Source organism: Spinacia oleracea, chromosome 4 (assembly GCF_020520425.1).
Source record: "Spinacia oleracea cultivar Varoflay chromosome 4, BTI_SOV_V1, whole genome shotgun sequence".
NCBI classification, from domain to species: Eukaryota; Viridiplantae; Streptophyta; class Magnoliopsida; order Caryophyllales; family Amaranthaceae; genus Spinacia; species Spinacia oleracea.
In genome coordinates, this window is record NC_079490.1 from 175,052,793 (window position 1) to 175,070,673 (window position 17,881).

The 17,881-nt window shown below is 39.4% G+C and overlaps 2 protein-coding genes and 1 pseudogene across 4 annotated transcripts; 2 read left to right on the forward strand and 1 right to left on the reverse strand.

Moving 5' to 3' along the window:
* On the forward strand, positions 1–1,367 carry LOC110775268 (photosystem I reaction center subunit III, chloroplastic-like). Its single transcript, NM_001426303.1, has one exon. The coding sequence runs from the start codon at positions 263–265 to the stop codon at positions 956–958; it is 696 nt and encodes a 231-aa protein (NP_001413232.1). The 5' UTR covers positions 1–262; the 3' UTR covers positions 959–1,367.
* LOC110778701 (endo-1,4-beta-xylanase 5-like) overlaps positions 1,234–17,881 on the reverse strand; it is a 27,865-nt pseudogene continuing 11,217 nt past the window's right edge.
* LOC110778422 (uncharacterized) lies at positions 2,121–17,836 on the forward strand. Of its 3 annotated transcripts, none has more exons than XR_008932437.1 (6): positions 2,121–2,633; positions 9,019–13,560; positions 15,014–15,513; positions 16,093–16,169; positions 16,303–16,386; positions 17,349–17,836. XR_008932437.1 is itself a non-coding variant. In XM_056842971.1 (6 exons), the coding sequence occupies exon 1, from the start codon at positions 3,574–3,576 to the stop codon at positions 6,736–6,738; it is 3,165 nt and encodes a 1,054-aa protein (XP_056698949.1). In that variant the 5' UTR covers positions 3,567–3,573; the 3' UTR covers positions 6,739–7,972; positions 8,325–8,385; positions 15,014–15,513; positions 16,093–16,169; positions 16,303–16,386; positions 17,349–17,836. The 3 variants fall into 3 exon arrangements, 2 of the variants coding, with proteins under 2 accessions (XP_056698949.1, XP_056698948.1); XM_056842971.1 differs by lacking the exons at positions 2,121–2,633; positions 9,019–13,560 and adding exons at positions 3,567–7,972; positions 8,325–8,385; XM_056842970.1 differs by lacking the exons at positions 2,121–2,633; positions 15,014–15,513; positions 16,093–16,169; positions 16,303–16,386; positions 17,349–17,836 and adding exons at positions 3,567–7,972; positions 8,325–8,385 and having other exon boundaries at positions 9,019–9,185.

Here is a 17,881-nt window from a genome sequence, read left to right on the forward strand (position 1 = left end):
CCTACATTCAAATCTACCCAAATCACACCCAAACATTCAAGTTAAGAAATCTGAAAAACAAACACCCAAAATATGAACAAACCAATTGAAACCATACAACTCAACCTCCTTTACTAATTTCATCTTATCCTCTCAAAATCAGCCACACACCACTAACTTCAACCCTTAGAATCTAAAAACCATCTCTCCCTTCTTCTACCTTCATTCCACTCTTCCACCTTCATTCTCTCTCTCCTCACTTCCTTCCATCCAAAACACAACCATGTCTTTCACAATCCCCACTAACCTCTACAAACCTCTTGCTACCAAACCTAAGCATCTATCTTCTTCCTCCTTTGCACCAAGATCAAAGATTGTTTGCCAACAAGAAAATGATCAACAACAACCTAAGAAGCTAGAGCTAGCTAAGGTAGGTGCCAACGCTGCCGCTGCGTTGGCTCTTTCCTCAGTGCTACTTTCCTCATGGAGTGTAGCACCCGATGCTGCCATGGCTGACATTGCAGGGCTAACACCATGCAAGGAGTCCAAGCAGTTTGCTAAGAGGGAAAAGCAGGCCTTGAAGAAGTTGCAAGCCTCGTTGAAGCTGTACGCAGATGATAGCGCACCAGCTTTAGCGATCAAGGCTACAATGGAGAAGACCAAGAAGAGGTTCGATAACTATGGAAAGTATGGTTTGCTTTGTGGGTCTGATGGACTTCCTCATTTGATAGTGAGTGGTGATCAGAGACACTGGGGTGAGTTTATCACACCAGGGATTTTGTTCTTGTATATTGCTGGGTGGATTGGGTGGGTTGGAAGGAGTTATTTGATTGCTATTAGGGATGAGAAGAAACCTACTCAGAAGGAGATTATTATTGATGTTCCTTTGGCTTCAAGTCTTCTTTTTAGAGGCTTCAGTTGGCCTGTTGCTGCTTATAGAGAGTTGCTCAATGGTGAGCTTGTTGACAACAACTTTTAATTTTATCATCCTTTTATCAAATCAATTAATCCTGTGTTATATTGTCTACTATGTATATCTTAAATACTCCTTTTTGGAAACTTGAATGTGTGTTTCGATTGTTTGATTGATTCATCCGGATGTAATCATCATCTGATTAGAATTGTGTAAGTGTTTGTTTAATGATGCTAATTGGAACCGACGATCTTTTACAAGAATTTGCCTTAATTATTTCAGCAAAATACATAACTTGTAGTACTCCACTAAGTTTGATATGTATTATTGAATTGGCTAGAACAAGAGTAATGTAAAATGTAATTAAGAATTGATATCATGATGTAAACTAATTGAGAAGGTTATAGTTGAATGTTAAAATGCCTAGTTTCATCACCTTGGCTGAGTGAGAAAGTGGAATTTGTAGTTTTGTTTCCTAATACAACATGAAGATTGTATTCTCCTAAGAAACCAGAGAAGCTATAGGATCCATATCTATCAGTATTTCCTTGAAGTTCCCCTGTTTGCCATTCCTTAAGAAGGCGGTCCACGACATCCCCAGCAGGGAGATTGTGGAAATTGTTGTCTGTCAAGCACATTCTATAGCATCCATATGGGTTTAAGGCTGTCCATAAAACTATACCTTTCACTGATGGATGTGAGAAACCTTCCCTCAATACTACTTCCAAGTTCCAAATATGCAGCCTGCAAATGTGCAAAACAGAATCAAACTGGTTTTTATTTGGAATATATGATGAGATTATTATGCGTACCTGTGTTTGTTTGTCAAGGGTATTGCTGATATCAATCTCAGTAAGCCAAATAGGAAGCCCGAGCGTGGCCAGCTTATCTAGGGTAGCCCTTATAAGTGGAGGATTTGGAACTGTGAATTGTGAAATGACCCTCCAACCCAATACCATCCATTTCAATTCCACCTTGTTGGAGACCTCTCAACTTTGCAATGTAGGAATCAACACTTGAATTTGCATCATTGCAAGTCTCCACCACATTAAACTCATTCATGAAAAGGGTTGCTAACGGATCAGCTCGATGAGCTGTCTCGAAAAATCCTAACGTGGCGTTAGGCCCGAGCTTGTCTTCATAAAACCCATAGTGAAGCATCTCATTGTTAACATCCCAGTGTATGAACTCTCCCTTGTACTTGTCCATCAGGCTCGCTATCCGGGAGCTTACAGCCTGTTCGAGGTCAGAGCCTGTTAGGTTTAAGACCCATGATGGGGTGTAGCTTGGAGCTTCCCAAAAGATGTTGTGGCCTCTTGCAATCAGCTTGTTGGATCTCACAAAATCTAGCATTTTATCTGGGATACTGTAGTTTAGTTGCCCTGGTTTAGGTTCTGTTGCACTCCACTTTAGCTCATTCTCAAATACTGCTGCATTGAATCTCTCTACAAACCATTTCTGCATCATTTTGCATTCATAGGATTAGACATCCATTAAACCAATTGTACGGGTATGCTACCAGCTGGCTGGTAGCATCGCCAAACTGTTAAGGAGGCACGTGACCAGTTATTATTAATCCTTAACGGCAGTTATTATTCCCTACCAGCATCTCTTACAAGCCGGTAGGGGGGAGGCACGTGACCAAACCAAGAGGTCAACGGGTCGCTATCAATCGGGTAGGACCCATTTGTCCGTACGCCCGACCCGCGCCTATATATATGGGCTTCATTTATGACAAAAGGTACGCAAACACAATCATTTCCACTAAAACCAAAATACTTATCACTCATCATATCTGACTTTAGCATCGGAGGGGGGATCCTCGAATCACCCTCGAGGCTAGTTCATCTTTGTTATCTGCGCAGGATATCAACAGGATAACAGTAGCACTCAACCAGCAAGACATCTCCAACCGTTCCCAAATCATACCGGGACAATTGGCGCTAGAAGGAGGGGATCTCCCAACCTTGTCAAGTAAATCAGCCACCATGGATACCAACAACAAAAAACCTAGAAAAAACAACAATCTCCCACAATCAGCAGTGATCACACCAACATCAGTAGCACAACCCGCAGTCAAACCTTCTCTCTTACCTGTCTCAACCAGCCAAGTCACACCACTTACAGATCCTCCCCCAAAAACACTCAAGTCACAGATAAGCATTGCCCCCCCGGGTTTTGAAGACCCGAACGACGTGATCATAGAGGACGAAACGTCCATGGAAGAAAGGGCACAAGATTCCCCATCACCCCCACAGATTCAGAGCAACCTCTCGGCGTTGTCCCAAAGGTTCACACCACAACAGCTGCTGACGGCGTCGGCCGTCATGAAAGCAATGGCTGAACTGTCCTCAAGGAGGACGGAGGGAAATCAGATCGTGGTTACCGGCAACCGCCCGGGTGTGATGCCGGTTAGAAATCTCTACGAAACCCTAGAGCATGAAGTGGTACTGCCAGCACAACCTGAACCAATACTTGTACAGAGTGAAAATCCGGGTAGAAGAAAAAGGCATAGCTCTCGGCGCAGAGAAAGGTCCACTAGACGCCGGGAGTCGGTGTCAGAGCAAGAAGGGTCGTTTCCTGCTGGTAGGGAATCGACACCGTATCACGAAGAGTACATCGTACAGTCTCCACAACCAGGTTGGAATAGATATGAAGGATATCTACCTCACTAGGAGCCGATGAGGCGAACCATACACCCCAAAGACTCCCCACTCTGCAGGGGTATACTGGAGCAACCTATGGAGAAAGTAAAGATGCCGACGTGCAAATACAACGGAACCACAGACCCCGAAAATCACTCCACCGCTTTCGAACAACACATGATGCTGTATTCTGACTCAGATGCCATGTGGTGCAAAGTGTTCCAAACCACATTATCAGGGGTGGCAGCCGATTGGTATAAGAAGTTGCCGGCCGGATCGATATTCAGTTTTCGGCAGATCCAAGAGGACTTTGTGAGGCGGTTCATTAGCAAGGTTGAACGAAAGAAAACATCTGGAGAGCTGATGTCAATCTCACAAAGGCCGAAGGAGCCGCTGAGAGAATACCTTACTCGTTTTAACAACGAATCCATCACAATACCAGATTTACAGCAAGAAATAGCCGTCTTGGCTCTGTTGAGAGGGATGCAGGAATGCGAGTTCAAAAGGTACCTGGGAAGAAAGTCATTTACCTCGCTGGGGGAGGCCTTGAGAAAAGCAAACGAGTATATCAGGAGTGATGAGCTGATGCTAATATCACCCATGGGGGGAAATCAGGCAGTACAATCGGCCAAGAAGGATCATGTTCCCATACAGCAGCACAATTACCGGAAAGATAACGGTAGAAAGGAGGGCCATCAGCAGAGAGGAGGATATCCGAACAGACAACAGCCGGTAGGGGCTTACCAGGTGTACACTCCCCTGAACACCGCCAGGGCCACTATCTACGCAGTAAATAAATCGGCAGCGTGGAGGAAACCGTTACCGATGGATGCCCCAGGTAACAATAAGAACTTTTGTGCTTTTCATAATGATCATGGTCATTACACGGAGCATTGCAAAGAGCTCAAGGATAACATCGAAGAGCTGGTAAGAAGGGGATACCTATCCCAGTACAGGGTCCGACAGGAAGGCCAGGGAGGAAATAACAGGCAGGGCAGTTCACATAGTCATGCCCCATATACACCTACTCAGCCAGGGTATGCACAGCCCACTGGTAGGATTGAACAGGCACCACCATCCCGGCAAGAAATCCGGTCATTACCGGAAACAGGCAAAGATGGGGCCGACAGGGGAAAAAGACCCACGGTTTGGGTGATCTCTGGAGGGCCCGTGCATGGAGGTACAGTCAGCGGGGCAATAAGAAATCTAGAGGAGCACAGGCATTTGGTGAGTTACCATAGCGCAAGGAAATGGCCGGAACCAATCCCCCTACCGGTCATCACGTTCACCTCGGACGATTGTCGCGGCATTATATATCCCCATGATGACCCGCTGGTATTGGAACTCGAGATAGCAAACTTCCCCGTCAAGAGATGCCTGATTGATGGAGGCAGCTCTGCGAACATCATATTCTGGGAAGCTTTCACCCAGCTGAACATAGATCACGGAGAGTTAACAAGGGTGAGCTATCCCGTTATCGGATTCTCTGGAGCCAGCGTCTATCCAGAAGGCAGTATCCGTCTACCGGTTCAAGTAGGTAGAGGATCATCAGCCAGAGACTTAATGGTCGACTTTTTGGTGATAAAAGTACCAGCAGCGTATAACGTAATAATTGGTCGACCATTCATTCATGACGCACAGGCGGTGGTGTCCACATATCATTTGACCATGATATATCTCTCAAATCTGGAAAGAACAGAAAGGGTACATGGCAGTCAGGAGACTGCCAGATCGTGTTATCTGACAGCGATAAAGGCACCAGGAAGGATGGTGCCGAAAACCAACCTTGCCCGAGAAGCAAACATGCCAACCAAAAGAAAGAGAGGGGACTTGAGCATGGAAAATTTTGATGAAAGGCCGGTTTGCATCCCAAGGCCAGCTGCAGATGGAGAAACTCGGGAAATTGAATTAGTAGAAGGAGTTCCAGAAAGAACGGTACGAATAGGTGCCGATATGGAGGCAGATCAGCAGGTCAATCTCATCGGCCTGTTACGAGAAAATGCAGATGTCTTTGCCTTCTCGGCAGATGAAATGCCCGGTATCAGCCCAGACATCATAGTGCATCGTCTGAATGTAGACAAGTCAGTCAGGCCGGTAAAGCAAAAGAAGAGAAATTTCTCCAGTGAAAAAAATGCTGCAATAAAAGAAGAAGTGGAAAAGCTGCTGGAAGCAGGGTTCATAGAAGTTTGTGATTACCCCGAATGGTTGGCCAACGTAGTCATGGTAAAAAAGTCAAATGGCAGTTGGCGAATGTGCGTAGATTTTACCAATCTGAATGGGGCGTGCCCCAAGGACTGCTATCCATTGCCACGAATCGATAGGCTGGTAGATTCAACAAGTGGCCACGCTCTTTTGAGTTTCCTGGATGCCTTCTCAGGGTATCACCAAGTCAGCTTGTGTAAAGCCGATAGAAAGAAGGCCGCCTTCATCACAGATTCAGGGGTATACAGCTATAAGGCTATGCCATTTGGGTTGAAGAATGCAGGAGCAACCTACCAGAAGTTGGTGGATAGGGTATTTGCTTCCCAGAAAGGGAGGAACATAGAGGTGTATGTGGATGACTCAATAGTTAAAAGCCGATTGGCCAGTGACCACATCGACGACTTGAGAGAAACTTTCGAAACTCTGAGGAGGTTCAGGATGAAGTTAAACCCCAAGAAATGTGTATTCGGGGTCCGATCAGGAAAGTTCCTGGGTTTCCTAGTAAGCGAAAGGGGAATCGATGCCAATCCAGATAAGGTAGATGCAATTATGAATCTACCAGAACCCGGTTGCATAAAAGACGTGCAAAAGTTAACAGGAAGAATGGTTGCATTGACTCGGTTCATTAGCAAATCAGCAGATAGGGCGTTGCCCTTTTTCAACGTGTTAAAACAAAACAAGAAATTCAAGTGGGGAGAAACAGAAAGAGCAGCCTTTGAGGCAGTAAAACGGCACCTGCAAGTCCTACCCACAATAGCTCGACCAGAGGAAGGGGACACGCTGCAGCTGTACATATCTGCTTCTCAACACACAGTAGCAGCAGTTCTGATCATAGAGAAAGATAAAACACAGATACCGGTGTACTTTGTCAGCCACATCCTGCAAGAAGCAGAAACGAGGTACTCCTTGATAGAAAAATTGGGGTTGGCAGTGTTGATTGCAGCCAGAAAGTTGAGACCTTACTGTAATACCCCGAAATTTTTAAACTCGATTTATTAAAATTAATAATATTTTATTAACGTAATTTCGTTTTAATTATTAGAAATAATTTAAAAATTTCGTTATTTTAAACGATTTTACGATTTATTTTAAACGATAAATTTATAAACGAAAATTTATTTATTTTTCGTTAACGATATATTTTACGAGACTTTGTTTTAATTAAACATTTCTATTTTTAGTAATTTCCAAAAATAGAAACAGAATTTCTGAATTTTAGCCAACCATGTGAAATTACGAAAATGCCCTTGGAGCACCAAGATTCCATTTCCCTTTCTTCTCTTCCTTGCTCCCCACGTACAAAGTAAGGAGGAAATTTCCTTCCTTCCTTCTTTCCTCATTTCAGTCTCCATTCAAAACAAAAATCAAGTTTGCTTCTTCCACTTCAATCCTTTACAAATTCAACAATTTCAGAATTTCCATTTGCAAAAACAAGAGACCAATTCCACTTCTTTTTCTCTCTTCTCTGATTCAAGCAATCAATCACCACCATCACTGAAACCACCGTGACAACCACCGTCCACCACCACCATTATCTGCTGCCCAGCACCACCATCTCAACCATGCACCAACCACCAACGCCACCTTGTAGCAACCACAAACACCCCCGCATTCCCTGCTTCCCCTCCCCTGTTCGTACTCCCTCTCCCTTTCCCTTACTGTTCCGCCACCGCAAGACCAACCACCATCAATCACCGCCGCCTCCCTACCATCATTGCTCACCCCACCTACCTTCATCGCCGGTAAGAACCCGACCCAAATACCCCACTCAAACTCCCCTGCTTCCCAGTTTTCGCACCCCACCTCTGCCTTGCACTCCTCTTCTCTCCGCCGCAGGCACCGCCGTGCCACCACGCTCCACCTCCCTTCTTGTTTGCGCAGCCACCGCACCCCTTGAACCACCTAAGCCACCTCACAAAAGTCCCCTGCCCTCCTCTTCTTTTCGCACAAACCTCCCCCTTCCTTGCTGTTTCGCCGCCGCGAAACCACACCAGCACCACCGTCTCTCCGGCGCGTCCCTGCTGCGCCGCCGACCACCATCTTCCCTCTCCTTCCTCCTCGTGCTTCCCTCCTCCTTCGTGCGCTTCCCTTCCCTGTTCGTGCCCTGTTTCGCACCCCCCCTTCCCTCTTTGGTCGACTTTCAGAAAAACCAAAAACCAAATGCCTGATCTTGTTTGCTTGCTTTAATAAACCCAAATCAAAGCTAGCCCAATTCTAAACTCTTGGGCTTTTGGTAAGGCAATTATAAATTTTCAGATTTCAATTAATCAATATTTATATTATAATAAATTTGTACTATATAATTCTTTACTAATAAAATTACTTATTGTTTTTCAGGTTTAATTATTGATTAGAAAAAAAATAATAAATTTACTAGCTTTATAAATCAAAAATGGAATTTAAATAATATTTTTTTTTATGTAAATCAATTTATGAAATATATATATATATTTCGATTTAAATTTGGTTTAGTAATATTTTCGTTAAATTATAAAATTATACTTTTTATTAAAATTCATTATAAATATCGATTTGAGATTATTTATCGTTTCAATAACTAATTCATTAATTTAATATTCTGAAAGAATCGGACTTGAAGCTCAGGACGAACGATCCATCGAACAGGAAGTATAAACTACGGTTGAGGTAACATCTATTGCTAACACCCACAATCCCCTTATGAACTGTGTTTTATGAATTTATGAAATATGTTTATAATGATATGTTTTAATGGATTGTGGGATATGAATTGTGTTTACAAAGTGTGTTTTATGCATGATGATATTCAAATGTGTTTATGAATGATTTTATAAGAATGATGAGTTACGAATAAGATACGAAACATGATAAATAAAAGTGTAACCGGTTCTGGCAGTTAGTGGGGTTACTATTTCTAGGTCGTGCACGTACCGCCGTACCGCGGGACACCCAACAAGGGAGAGTGCTCCTTGAGGGTTACCGCAAGCTAAAAGAGAAACTATTTAGGTACGGGCGTATGTCCAACAAGGGAGAGTGCTCCTTGAGGACTATCGCAAGGTGGGAGACGTCCCGCAAGGCTAACTTGTCAGTTACCAAGTAAAATGAATGTTTTATGAAAGATAATGGGAACTATTAAAGTTTCAAGTTATAAATTATGTTTTATTATAATGCATTTATGAAAGTGTTTTACTATATTCTATTCTCCCTGATTGCAAAGTAAATAAAATGAATTGAAATGAGTTTACGCTGTTAGGGTAGTATGTTACTGGGCCTCGGCTCACGATATTGCTTTTGTTTTAGGTACGAAGAAGATCATGGGATGCCTTAGAGTGAGGATGCAACCACCAAATTCACGATCGATGTTTAGTAAAGATAACTATGTCATTAGTAATAAAGGGATGTATTATTTAAAGTCTAAGTTTGATTTCATGATTTGAGTTAGATTTTAATATTAATGTTTAATCAGATGTTAAAAGTGTTTATTATTAAAGTTTATTTAGTAATTTAAAAAGGTTATGTCGCCTTGTATTTCCCACGAGGGAAATAGGCATGTGACACTCCGACTAAATTAGGGTTTCCGCTGCTAATTAAAGATAATTAACCTAATTTATGGTGTTTAGAAGACGGGGCGTTGCAGTTTGGTATTCAGAGCCAAGGTTCTGGATCATAAGTGCTAAACCTTACAGGTTTTGCACGTAATAGAATTCAATAGGCTTTAAGCAAAGAGTTTTAAGGAATAAGTTAAAAAGAATATGTTAAATTCAAGTCAAGCTAAAATGGAATGAGTGTGAGTGTAGGAACGGGTTTAAAGGGATTTATTTTTCTGTTATTTATGTTTTCTTGATTGAATATGTTATGCGAAATATCGACTATCGAGGTTACTAACGATGCCATGAACGAAGCTCACAACAAGCGCAAACATTCACGATGGCGCCAACATTGGTATTATTTTATTTTATCTCTCTCGCTTTGGATCCGAACTTCCCATGTTTTCATGTTTATCATGTTATGAATTTCCTACCCTAGACAGACTAGGCAAAGTTTAAGCATTACTGTTTTTCTTGAAAGAAGTTAAGTTAAAGCACGGTGCGAACACAAAGATTTTGTGGATATGAATTGTTATGTTTATGGAATCTTTAAGGATAGTATAAATGTTTAAGTATCAAACGAGCATAAGGTTGTATTTCACGAGTGGTGGATCACTAATTAAGTTAAGGTTATTATAGGTTTATAGTGTTTAAATTATGAATGAAATTGATTCTAGGGTTACCTTCCCGTGTTATCCATGATAAATATTTTGGGTATAAGTACAAAAGTCTAGTATCTAAAAGATGATTGATATGCCTCTATTAAGGAAGCTAAGAAGTTATACATAAACGTTATGAACCACATGAGTTAGGGTAGAAGACCTGTTTTAGTTGACATATGAATAAGATTTTGAGGATGTTATGAAAAGGAGTTATCAGGAATTAGTATATCAAAAGATTGAATGATAGAGTATCGAAAGAGCATGAGTTTGTATTTCGTAAGTGGCAAATCAACAATTAAATCGAGGTTTAAAGCATTGAAGTTATGATTGAAATCAATTCTTAGATTACCATTCCGCATAATTTATAAGGATTGTTTTTTATGTATTTATCTGAAAGGATGCTTGATAATCTCCATAAAGAAAGCTAAGTGAGATAATTTAAGGTTTGCAAAATGTTATGGGAAAACATGTTTTGGTGGTGATCGAAAAGACGAAATTGAGTTTGCGTATAAAGCTTTGAGGATTCTACCAAAATGAGTTATCAAGAATTAGTCTGTGTATCAGGTTGATGATATCAATGAATGTTATGAAATTAGAAATGAGTTATGAATGATTGAGGAATGCAATGAAATTGAGAATAGAAAATCGACAAAATGACATGTCTATAAAACCAGGTAGTCTGAACTAAGTTTTCTTGAAGATAGATTGTTTCTGATAAAGGCACATTTGATGACTTAGCATTATCCGCGAAATACGAGGGTTGTCTACCTGAAATACTAAGAATAAGTAACGACCGAAGTCGTATGTCCAACGATGTATTTTCTATCACGTGATTGACTCGAACCCCTGCAACGAACGTAGTCAACGAAGTTATTCAACGTAGAAGAAAAGAGCGCAGATCGAAATCAAAACGAATCGAATAAAGAAAGTCAACGAAAAGATTCCTGCAGCAAGGAAGCTCAAGAACAAACGAAAACGCAATATCTCCAAATAGTCGCCTAAGAATGATATAATGTACGAATCACGATGTTTTATGTAAACGTGTTATGAATCAACCATGCTCGTGTGTTAGATCAAATGATTATGATATGAATGTTATGCTTACGTTGGATGTGAAATTTTCAATTATGTCTTTATGATATGCTTTGTGGAATATGTTTATGCTGGTATGATTGTATTGGTAATCTAATCGTCATACAAGGAAGCCGTCTTCGATGGAAGTTTTCCTGAGCTCAGAGTACGAGATTGTTATAATAAATAATTTTTACAAATTACTTGGCTATTAAAATTGTTAGATAAATATTTATTTTCATTATATATCTTCAAAATTATAATTTTGCATTAAAAATTACTATTTTTGGTGGAAAATATTTTCAAACGGGATCTCACAAAGAAAAATGGGAGCCTAGTCTACGCTAACAAGTTTGCCCTTTTTTTTTTTTTATGTTCTTTGCTCCTCGATCCTATTTTATGAAGTAAAGTAGAGATACAAAAGACGATGGCGGAATATAATTGACCTTAATGACGATTAAGATCAACATATAATTTTGCCCCTTTTGTATTCTTTACTCTTCGATTCTAGGTCTCGAGTTGAAGCGGAGTCATTAAAAAAGATGGTGGAATGAAAGCTAGACATTGTCGGAATTGGAATGAAATCCTGAGATCTTGGTTTTAAAATAAAATATCGTACTTTTATTCAAATATATTCGACTTTCAACAATCAATTCAAGTTTCGAGGACGAAACTTTTTCTAAGGGGGTAAGAATGTAATACCCCGAAATTTTTAAACTCGATTTATTAAAATTAATAATATTTTATTAACGTAATTTCGTTTTAATTATTAGAAATAATTTAAAAATTTCGTTATTTTAAACGATTTTACGATTTATTTTAAACGATAAATTTATAAACGAAAATTTATTTATTTTTCGTTAACGATATATTTTACGAGACTTTGTTTTAATTAAACATTTCTATTTTTAGTAATTTCCAAAAATAGAAACAGAATTTCTGAATTTTAGCCAACCATGTGAAATTACGAAAATGCCCTTGGAGCACCAAGATTCCATTTCCCTTTCTTCTCTTCCTTGCTCCCCACGTACAAAGTAAGGAGGAAATTTCCTTCCTTCCTTCTTTCCTCATTTCAGTCTCCATTCAAAACAAAAATCAAGTTTGCTTCTTCCACTTCAATCCTTTACAAATTCAACAATTTCAGAATTTCCATTTGCAAAAACAAGAGACCAATTCCACTTCTTTTTCTCTCTTCTCTGATTCAAGCAATCAATCACCACCATCACTGAAACCACCGTGACAACCACCGTCCACCACCACCATTATCTGCTGCCCAGCACCACCATCTCAACCATGCACCAACCACCAACGCCACCTTGTAGCAACCACAAACACCCCCGCATTCCCTGCTTCCCCTCCCCTGTTCGTACTCCCTCTCCCTTTCCCTTACTGTTCCGCCACCGCAAGACCAACCACCATCAATCACCGCCGCCTCCCTACCATCATTGCTCACCCCACCTACCTTCATCGCCGGTAAGAACCCGACCCAAATACCCCACTCAAACTCCCCTGCTTCCCAGTTTTCGCACCCCACCTCTGCCTTGCACTCCTCTTCTCTCCGCCGCAGGCACCGCCGTGCCACCACGCTCCACCTCCCTTCTTGTTTGCGCAGCCACCGCACCCCTTGAACCACCTAAGCCACCTCACAAAAGTCCCCTGCCCTCCTCTTCTTTTCGCACAAACCTCCCCCTTCCTTGCTGTTTCGCCGCCGCGAAACCACACCAGCACCACCGTCTCTCCGGCGCGTCCCTGCTGCGCCGCCGACCACCATCTTCCCTCTCCTTCCTCCTCGTGCTTCCCTCCTCCTTCGTGCGCTTCCCTTCCCTGTTCGTGCCCTGTTTCGCACCCCCCCTTCCCTCTTTGGTCGACTTTCAGAAAAACCAAAAACCAAATGCCTGATCTTGTTTGCTTGCTTTAATAAACCCAAATCAAAGCTAGCCCAATTCTAAACTCTTGGGCTTTTGGTAAGGCAATTATAAATTTTCAGATTTCAATTAATCAATATTTATATTATAATAAATTTGTACTATATAATTCTTTACTAATAAAATTACTTATTGTTTTTCAGGTTTAATTATTGATTAGAAAAAAAATAATAAATTTACTAGCTTTATAAATCAAAAATGGAATTTAAATAATATTTTTTTTATGTAAATCAATTTATGAAATATATATATATATTTCGATTCACTACTACAAAATGCGTGTAATGTCGACGCGGTAGCCTCGACGCCAAGGGCTGAGCGTTAGAGCTAATTTTTGGCCGCGTGGGTTTTCGACGCCTTTCCTTGTCTAAAACATTTGTAGACCTGATAAGGCGTCGAGATATTAGTTTAACCGCAGATGACCCGCACGTGATTCGCCAATGTCACCGCTTCATATTTCTAAGAAAAGTAAACCGCCCCACTTCTCTCACACATTCACCCTAACTCCGACGATGAACTCCTTCACTCCATCTGCATTTTGCTGGAAAAATTCCTCATTTCTTCCAGATCCACTCTCAAATGTTAATGGAGGTGCAGGTTCTTTCATCTTCTCATTCGGTTGCCCTTTCGTTTGTAATTATTCCTCTCTCCTCCCATATGTTTCAATTTTTTTTTTCTCTCAACTCATAGATCTTGTTCGTCCATTATTATTGGAATTTGCATCTTTTTTTTTTAATTTCTTCATATTATGCGTTTATATTTATGTAATTTGGGGTTTAGGTTTTCATTTGGGTAAATTGGCAGCTCAAGAAATTTAAATAAGGAGAATTCGGCTATCAATTTGCATATAGGTTATATATATTTATGCTTTCCTTTTATGAAATTAGGCTTTGTATATGAAATTAGGTTGAAGGTAGGATGTAGAAAACTATACCCAATCGATTTTGTCTGTCTGTAGTTCGTCTTGAAATTGATGGTTATTGAACTTTTGATAAACTCAACTATTAGACAAAATGATAATCAATAACCGGTAGTCAAAAAACTAGAGTAGCTTTTTCAATGAAATATTCCTTTCAAAAAGACACATTTATTGTTTTGATTATTTTGGTTGTGTTTACAGACTCTGAATTCGTGCTTTGTTTTGATGGAAAGGGCATGGAATGGGTAGGAAAAAGCTTAACCTCCTTTAAATGTCCTTTACTTTGGCGATCCGTTTTGGTATGAGGCTTTAGCTTGGGGAATTGGTTAATTGATTTTGTGTGTGATTTAAAAAACTGCTTTGTGGGTGTTTTTGCATCTGTATGCATATATCCGTTTTTAATGGAGAGACTTCACCCTTTCCTATTAATATAGTTTCTGTTTTTGAATTTTCTCTAGGCAGCTTCACTATTTGCATCAGAAATTCAGAATCCTTAAGCAGCTCTTAGCCTCTCTGTCTGACTGTCCTGGTGTTTTTTCTTTTTTCGTCATTGATACTTCGTATTAGGTTCAACATTAATGTATCTTGCTATATGGTGTCTTCCTTCTGATTGTGACAATCTAAACCAACAGTATAGTTACTATAGTATGAGCTTGAATAGGTACAATTCTGATGCGTGTGAACCAACATATAGAATCGGAGATGCATTATTCAATTAATAACAAAACAAAATCAAAACAGTTTTAAGTTTTATTAAAACTAGAGACTAAAACTGGAAATAATACCAAACACACCCTAAAAGAATAATTTCCATTAATTACGGAGTGAAATTCATAGTCAATAATCAATTAATTACGAGTGATATTTATACAACAATCCTATAAGTCACAAACTTCTGATCATCACAAACTTTCAGATCGTACTGGCTATAATCTTAATAGATATCCCAGATTAATAAGTTTGTGTTAGTTTGCTGGGAGCTTACTCTGATACTTGGGGGATTCAAGGTACCAGACTTTCAAAACAAAAAAAAAAAGGCAAAAGCAAACAGCAGGAATGAAATTTTCTTATTCCAACCTGTTTCAGAGATTTTCATCGATCTTTGTTTGAATTTGGTTGATTTTTTTGCAGGTCGAAGTTGTAGGATGATTCTGTTATATTTTTTGAGAGAATATCACGTGAGGAATCAGAAAAAGTTGAGGCGATTAGCTTCGAGAAGAGTAGTGATATGACGCCCTGTCAACTCATCGCTCGATGCTTATGGTTTTTGTTGTTGCTCAATACCATGAGATGAATGCTAAGACAGCAGCAGAACACTAAAAACAGAAGAAAACAGCAGCACATGCACTTCTGAATTCTGATATGTTCAAATTGGTTCTTCTGATAGACTAACCATCTTTCTAAGCAAGCCCCCAAGCTTTCCCATGTCTACCATCCTGCAAAAACAAACCCCAAATACCTCAGTAATCAAAACAGAAAAACACGACGACAAAAAACATAAATAAGACATGCAATTCAGGTCTATATTACTACACAATAAAGTGAATTTCAGGCCTCATCCAAATGAATGCTCTGGAAGTGATTGGTAGGTTATTCCTGGTGAAAACTCCATAACCCACATGCGAATTCAGGTAATTTTTTGAAAAAAATTCATTACTCCTTTTTCATGAACTTTAATTGTTCTGTTTATTTGTTTCCATTCTAATTCTTAAGGTTTTTAGTTAGTTTTTAGCCTGTTATTTGTTTCCACATTGGATATACGGTTTTGGTGTGCCTGTTTTTTGTATTGATGAGGGTATGGTTATGACATGACTTTCCTAACCTGTCGTTGGTTTCTTTTGACTGAATCCTGTGAATTTGATTCACTCTATTGTTTATAGGATCATAAAGGCATATCCAATGCAGCTCCTGCTGATATTCCATTTTGTTCTTACCTATCATTACTACAAAATACATGTTTTGTCGACGCTTATGGCTCGACGCCAGAGGTAGAGCGTTGGACTAAAATTATAGTTCTGCGTTTTCTCGATGACGATAGCCGCCTAAATAATTGTCGTCCCTTTTTGGCGTCGAACTTCCTCTTTAGTTTAGGGTTGTCATTGCAAAAATTTGGCATTTTGTTTGGTAGAAACCTGAAATTGAACTTCCTCTTTAGTTTAGGGTTATCATTGCTGTTAGATGTGACCTAATCAAGATTAATTATGACGAAGGATTATTAAAAGATTTTGGAAGTTGAAGACGATGCAACAGACGGGATATAAGATTAAGTTATCGAAAGCTCGCTTTGGTGAGTATTCTACATGTTTTAGGAATTAAGATGGTTGTTCTTAATAGCCTATTGGCATTGCTCAATTATGAAATTTTGTTTTCCAATTTGAAGTTTTCTGTTGTGCTCACATCTCTTGACATTGATTTCGTAGAAATGGCATCCGGATAAACGCAAGGACGATAGTGTTGTTGTAGACTTGCAGCCAAATTTCAAAATATTAATGAAGCTTATAGAGGTATAAGGTATTCTTAATCCTATTGATGAAGCTTATAGAGGTATAAGGTATTCTTAATCCTAATTACTTACAAGGGACTTGGAAGTAAATCCAGCGAATCATATGTGCATTTCCCTGTGAAATTAAGCCCAATCTTACTGTTTGTGTGGGAGATGTATCTCTTCTTCAGTCATTTTGATATCCTCTAATAGTGCAACTTCTGTAATTAATCTCTTTTTAATAAATTTGGCTAAGAGAAGCTGTAAAATCTAGCAGATCTCATTTTGTCATCACCAGTAACTTTATTCCGTTGATATTATTGACTGCTCCACTTCAGTCTTTCTGGTATTTTTGTTATTGTTCTTTATAGAAGGAAAATTTCCTTCCAATCAGTGAGATGATATATGTCTGTTGTCATTCACAATTCTTGTCAAAACCAAACTTCATAGTATGTGTATGTTTTTTCTTCATTCACTCTTTTACCTGTAATCTGCATAAAAAAAATTTAAAAAATTTCATCAGTTGACCCTATTCACTAGATTTCCATCTTGATACATCAATGATAACCTGTTAATCATGAAACAAGAACTTTAAAACACGAGAGTGCATTGGTTCTGAAAAGAACTTTCATATGTACTCGCCCATATCTTTTCCCATGATCTCTTCACTCTCTATATTTTCTGCTGACTTATGCATACTTGGCTTGGGCAATAACCCATAACTACTTGGAGATCTAGGAAGGCTTCTCAGTTTTAATTATTTGTTTTATTTTTATGTTGTCTTTTTTTTTTTGAGGGAATGTTCTTTTTAAAATTCTTGCATAATCGTATGATATTATATATTTCTTTCCCGTCCAATCGTCCATTGATTGTCTTTACCATTACTCAGTATGTGGTACTGGTGTTATGTGTTTCAAATTGAAAAAATGCTAGTTTTATTATTTCGAGAACTGTGATACTTATGTGATATTTGGATATTTGCAGAGAAATGTGAAAGATAGCCATGAAGATTCTTTTATAAGAGAAGAGGATCATCGGCCAATCAGCCCCACTGTTTACTCTGCAGAAATTCAAATCAGCTGAAAAGATAAGACAATTGCAGACATCGTCTTCAAGGTGATACGAGTAGGATTTCTGCTAGATCTGAGAATCGTGTTTTAAGCACCAAGCCAAATCCTCTGCTTGCTGAAAATTATCATTCACCCTCTCTGGTGCCGAACACGTATGAAAAGCTTGTACGAACCGAAATGCATAACTTACATGCATAAAGCTGAGGTTGCTAGAGAGGAGACAGAGTTGGGATTCTATATTGATTTGACGCCCTGTTGTTATCCATTGATTGTATTCTTTGTTAGATAATTTTTTGCAAAGTATTAGGTTTTATATTTGAGGGAGTTTTGATGTAAGCATACCCATGTAACTGATATTTTTTTTATTCATATTTTTTGAAATATAACAAGTTAACGTGAAAATATTCCCTATTGCTGCTATGAAAGCTGCTGAAGCTGGCTTGTTAT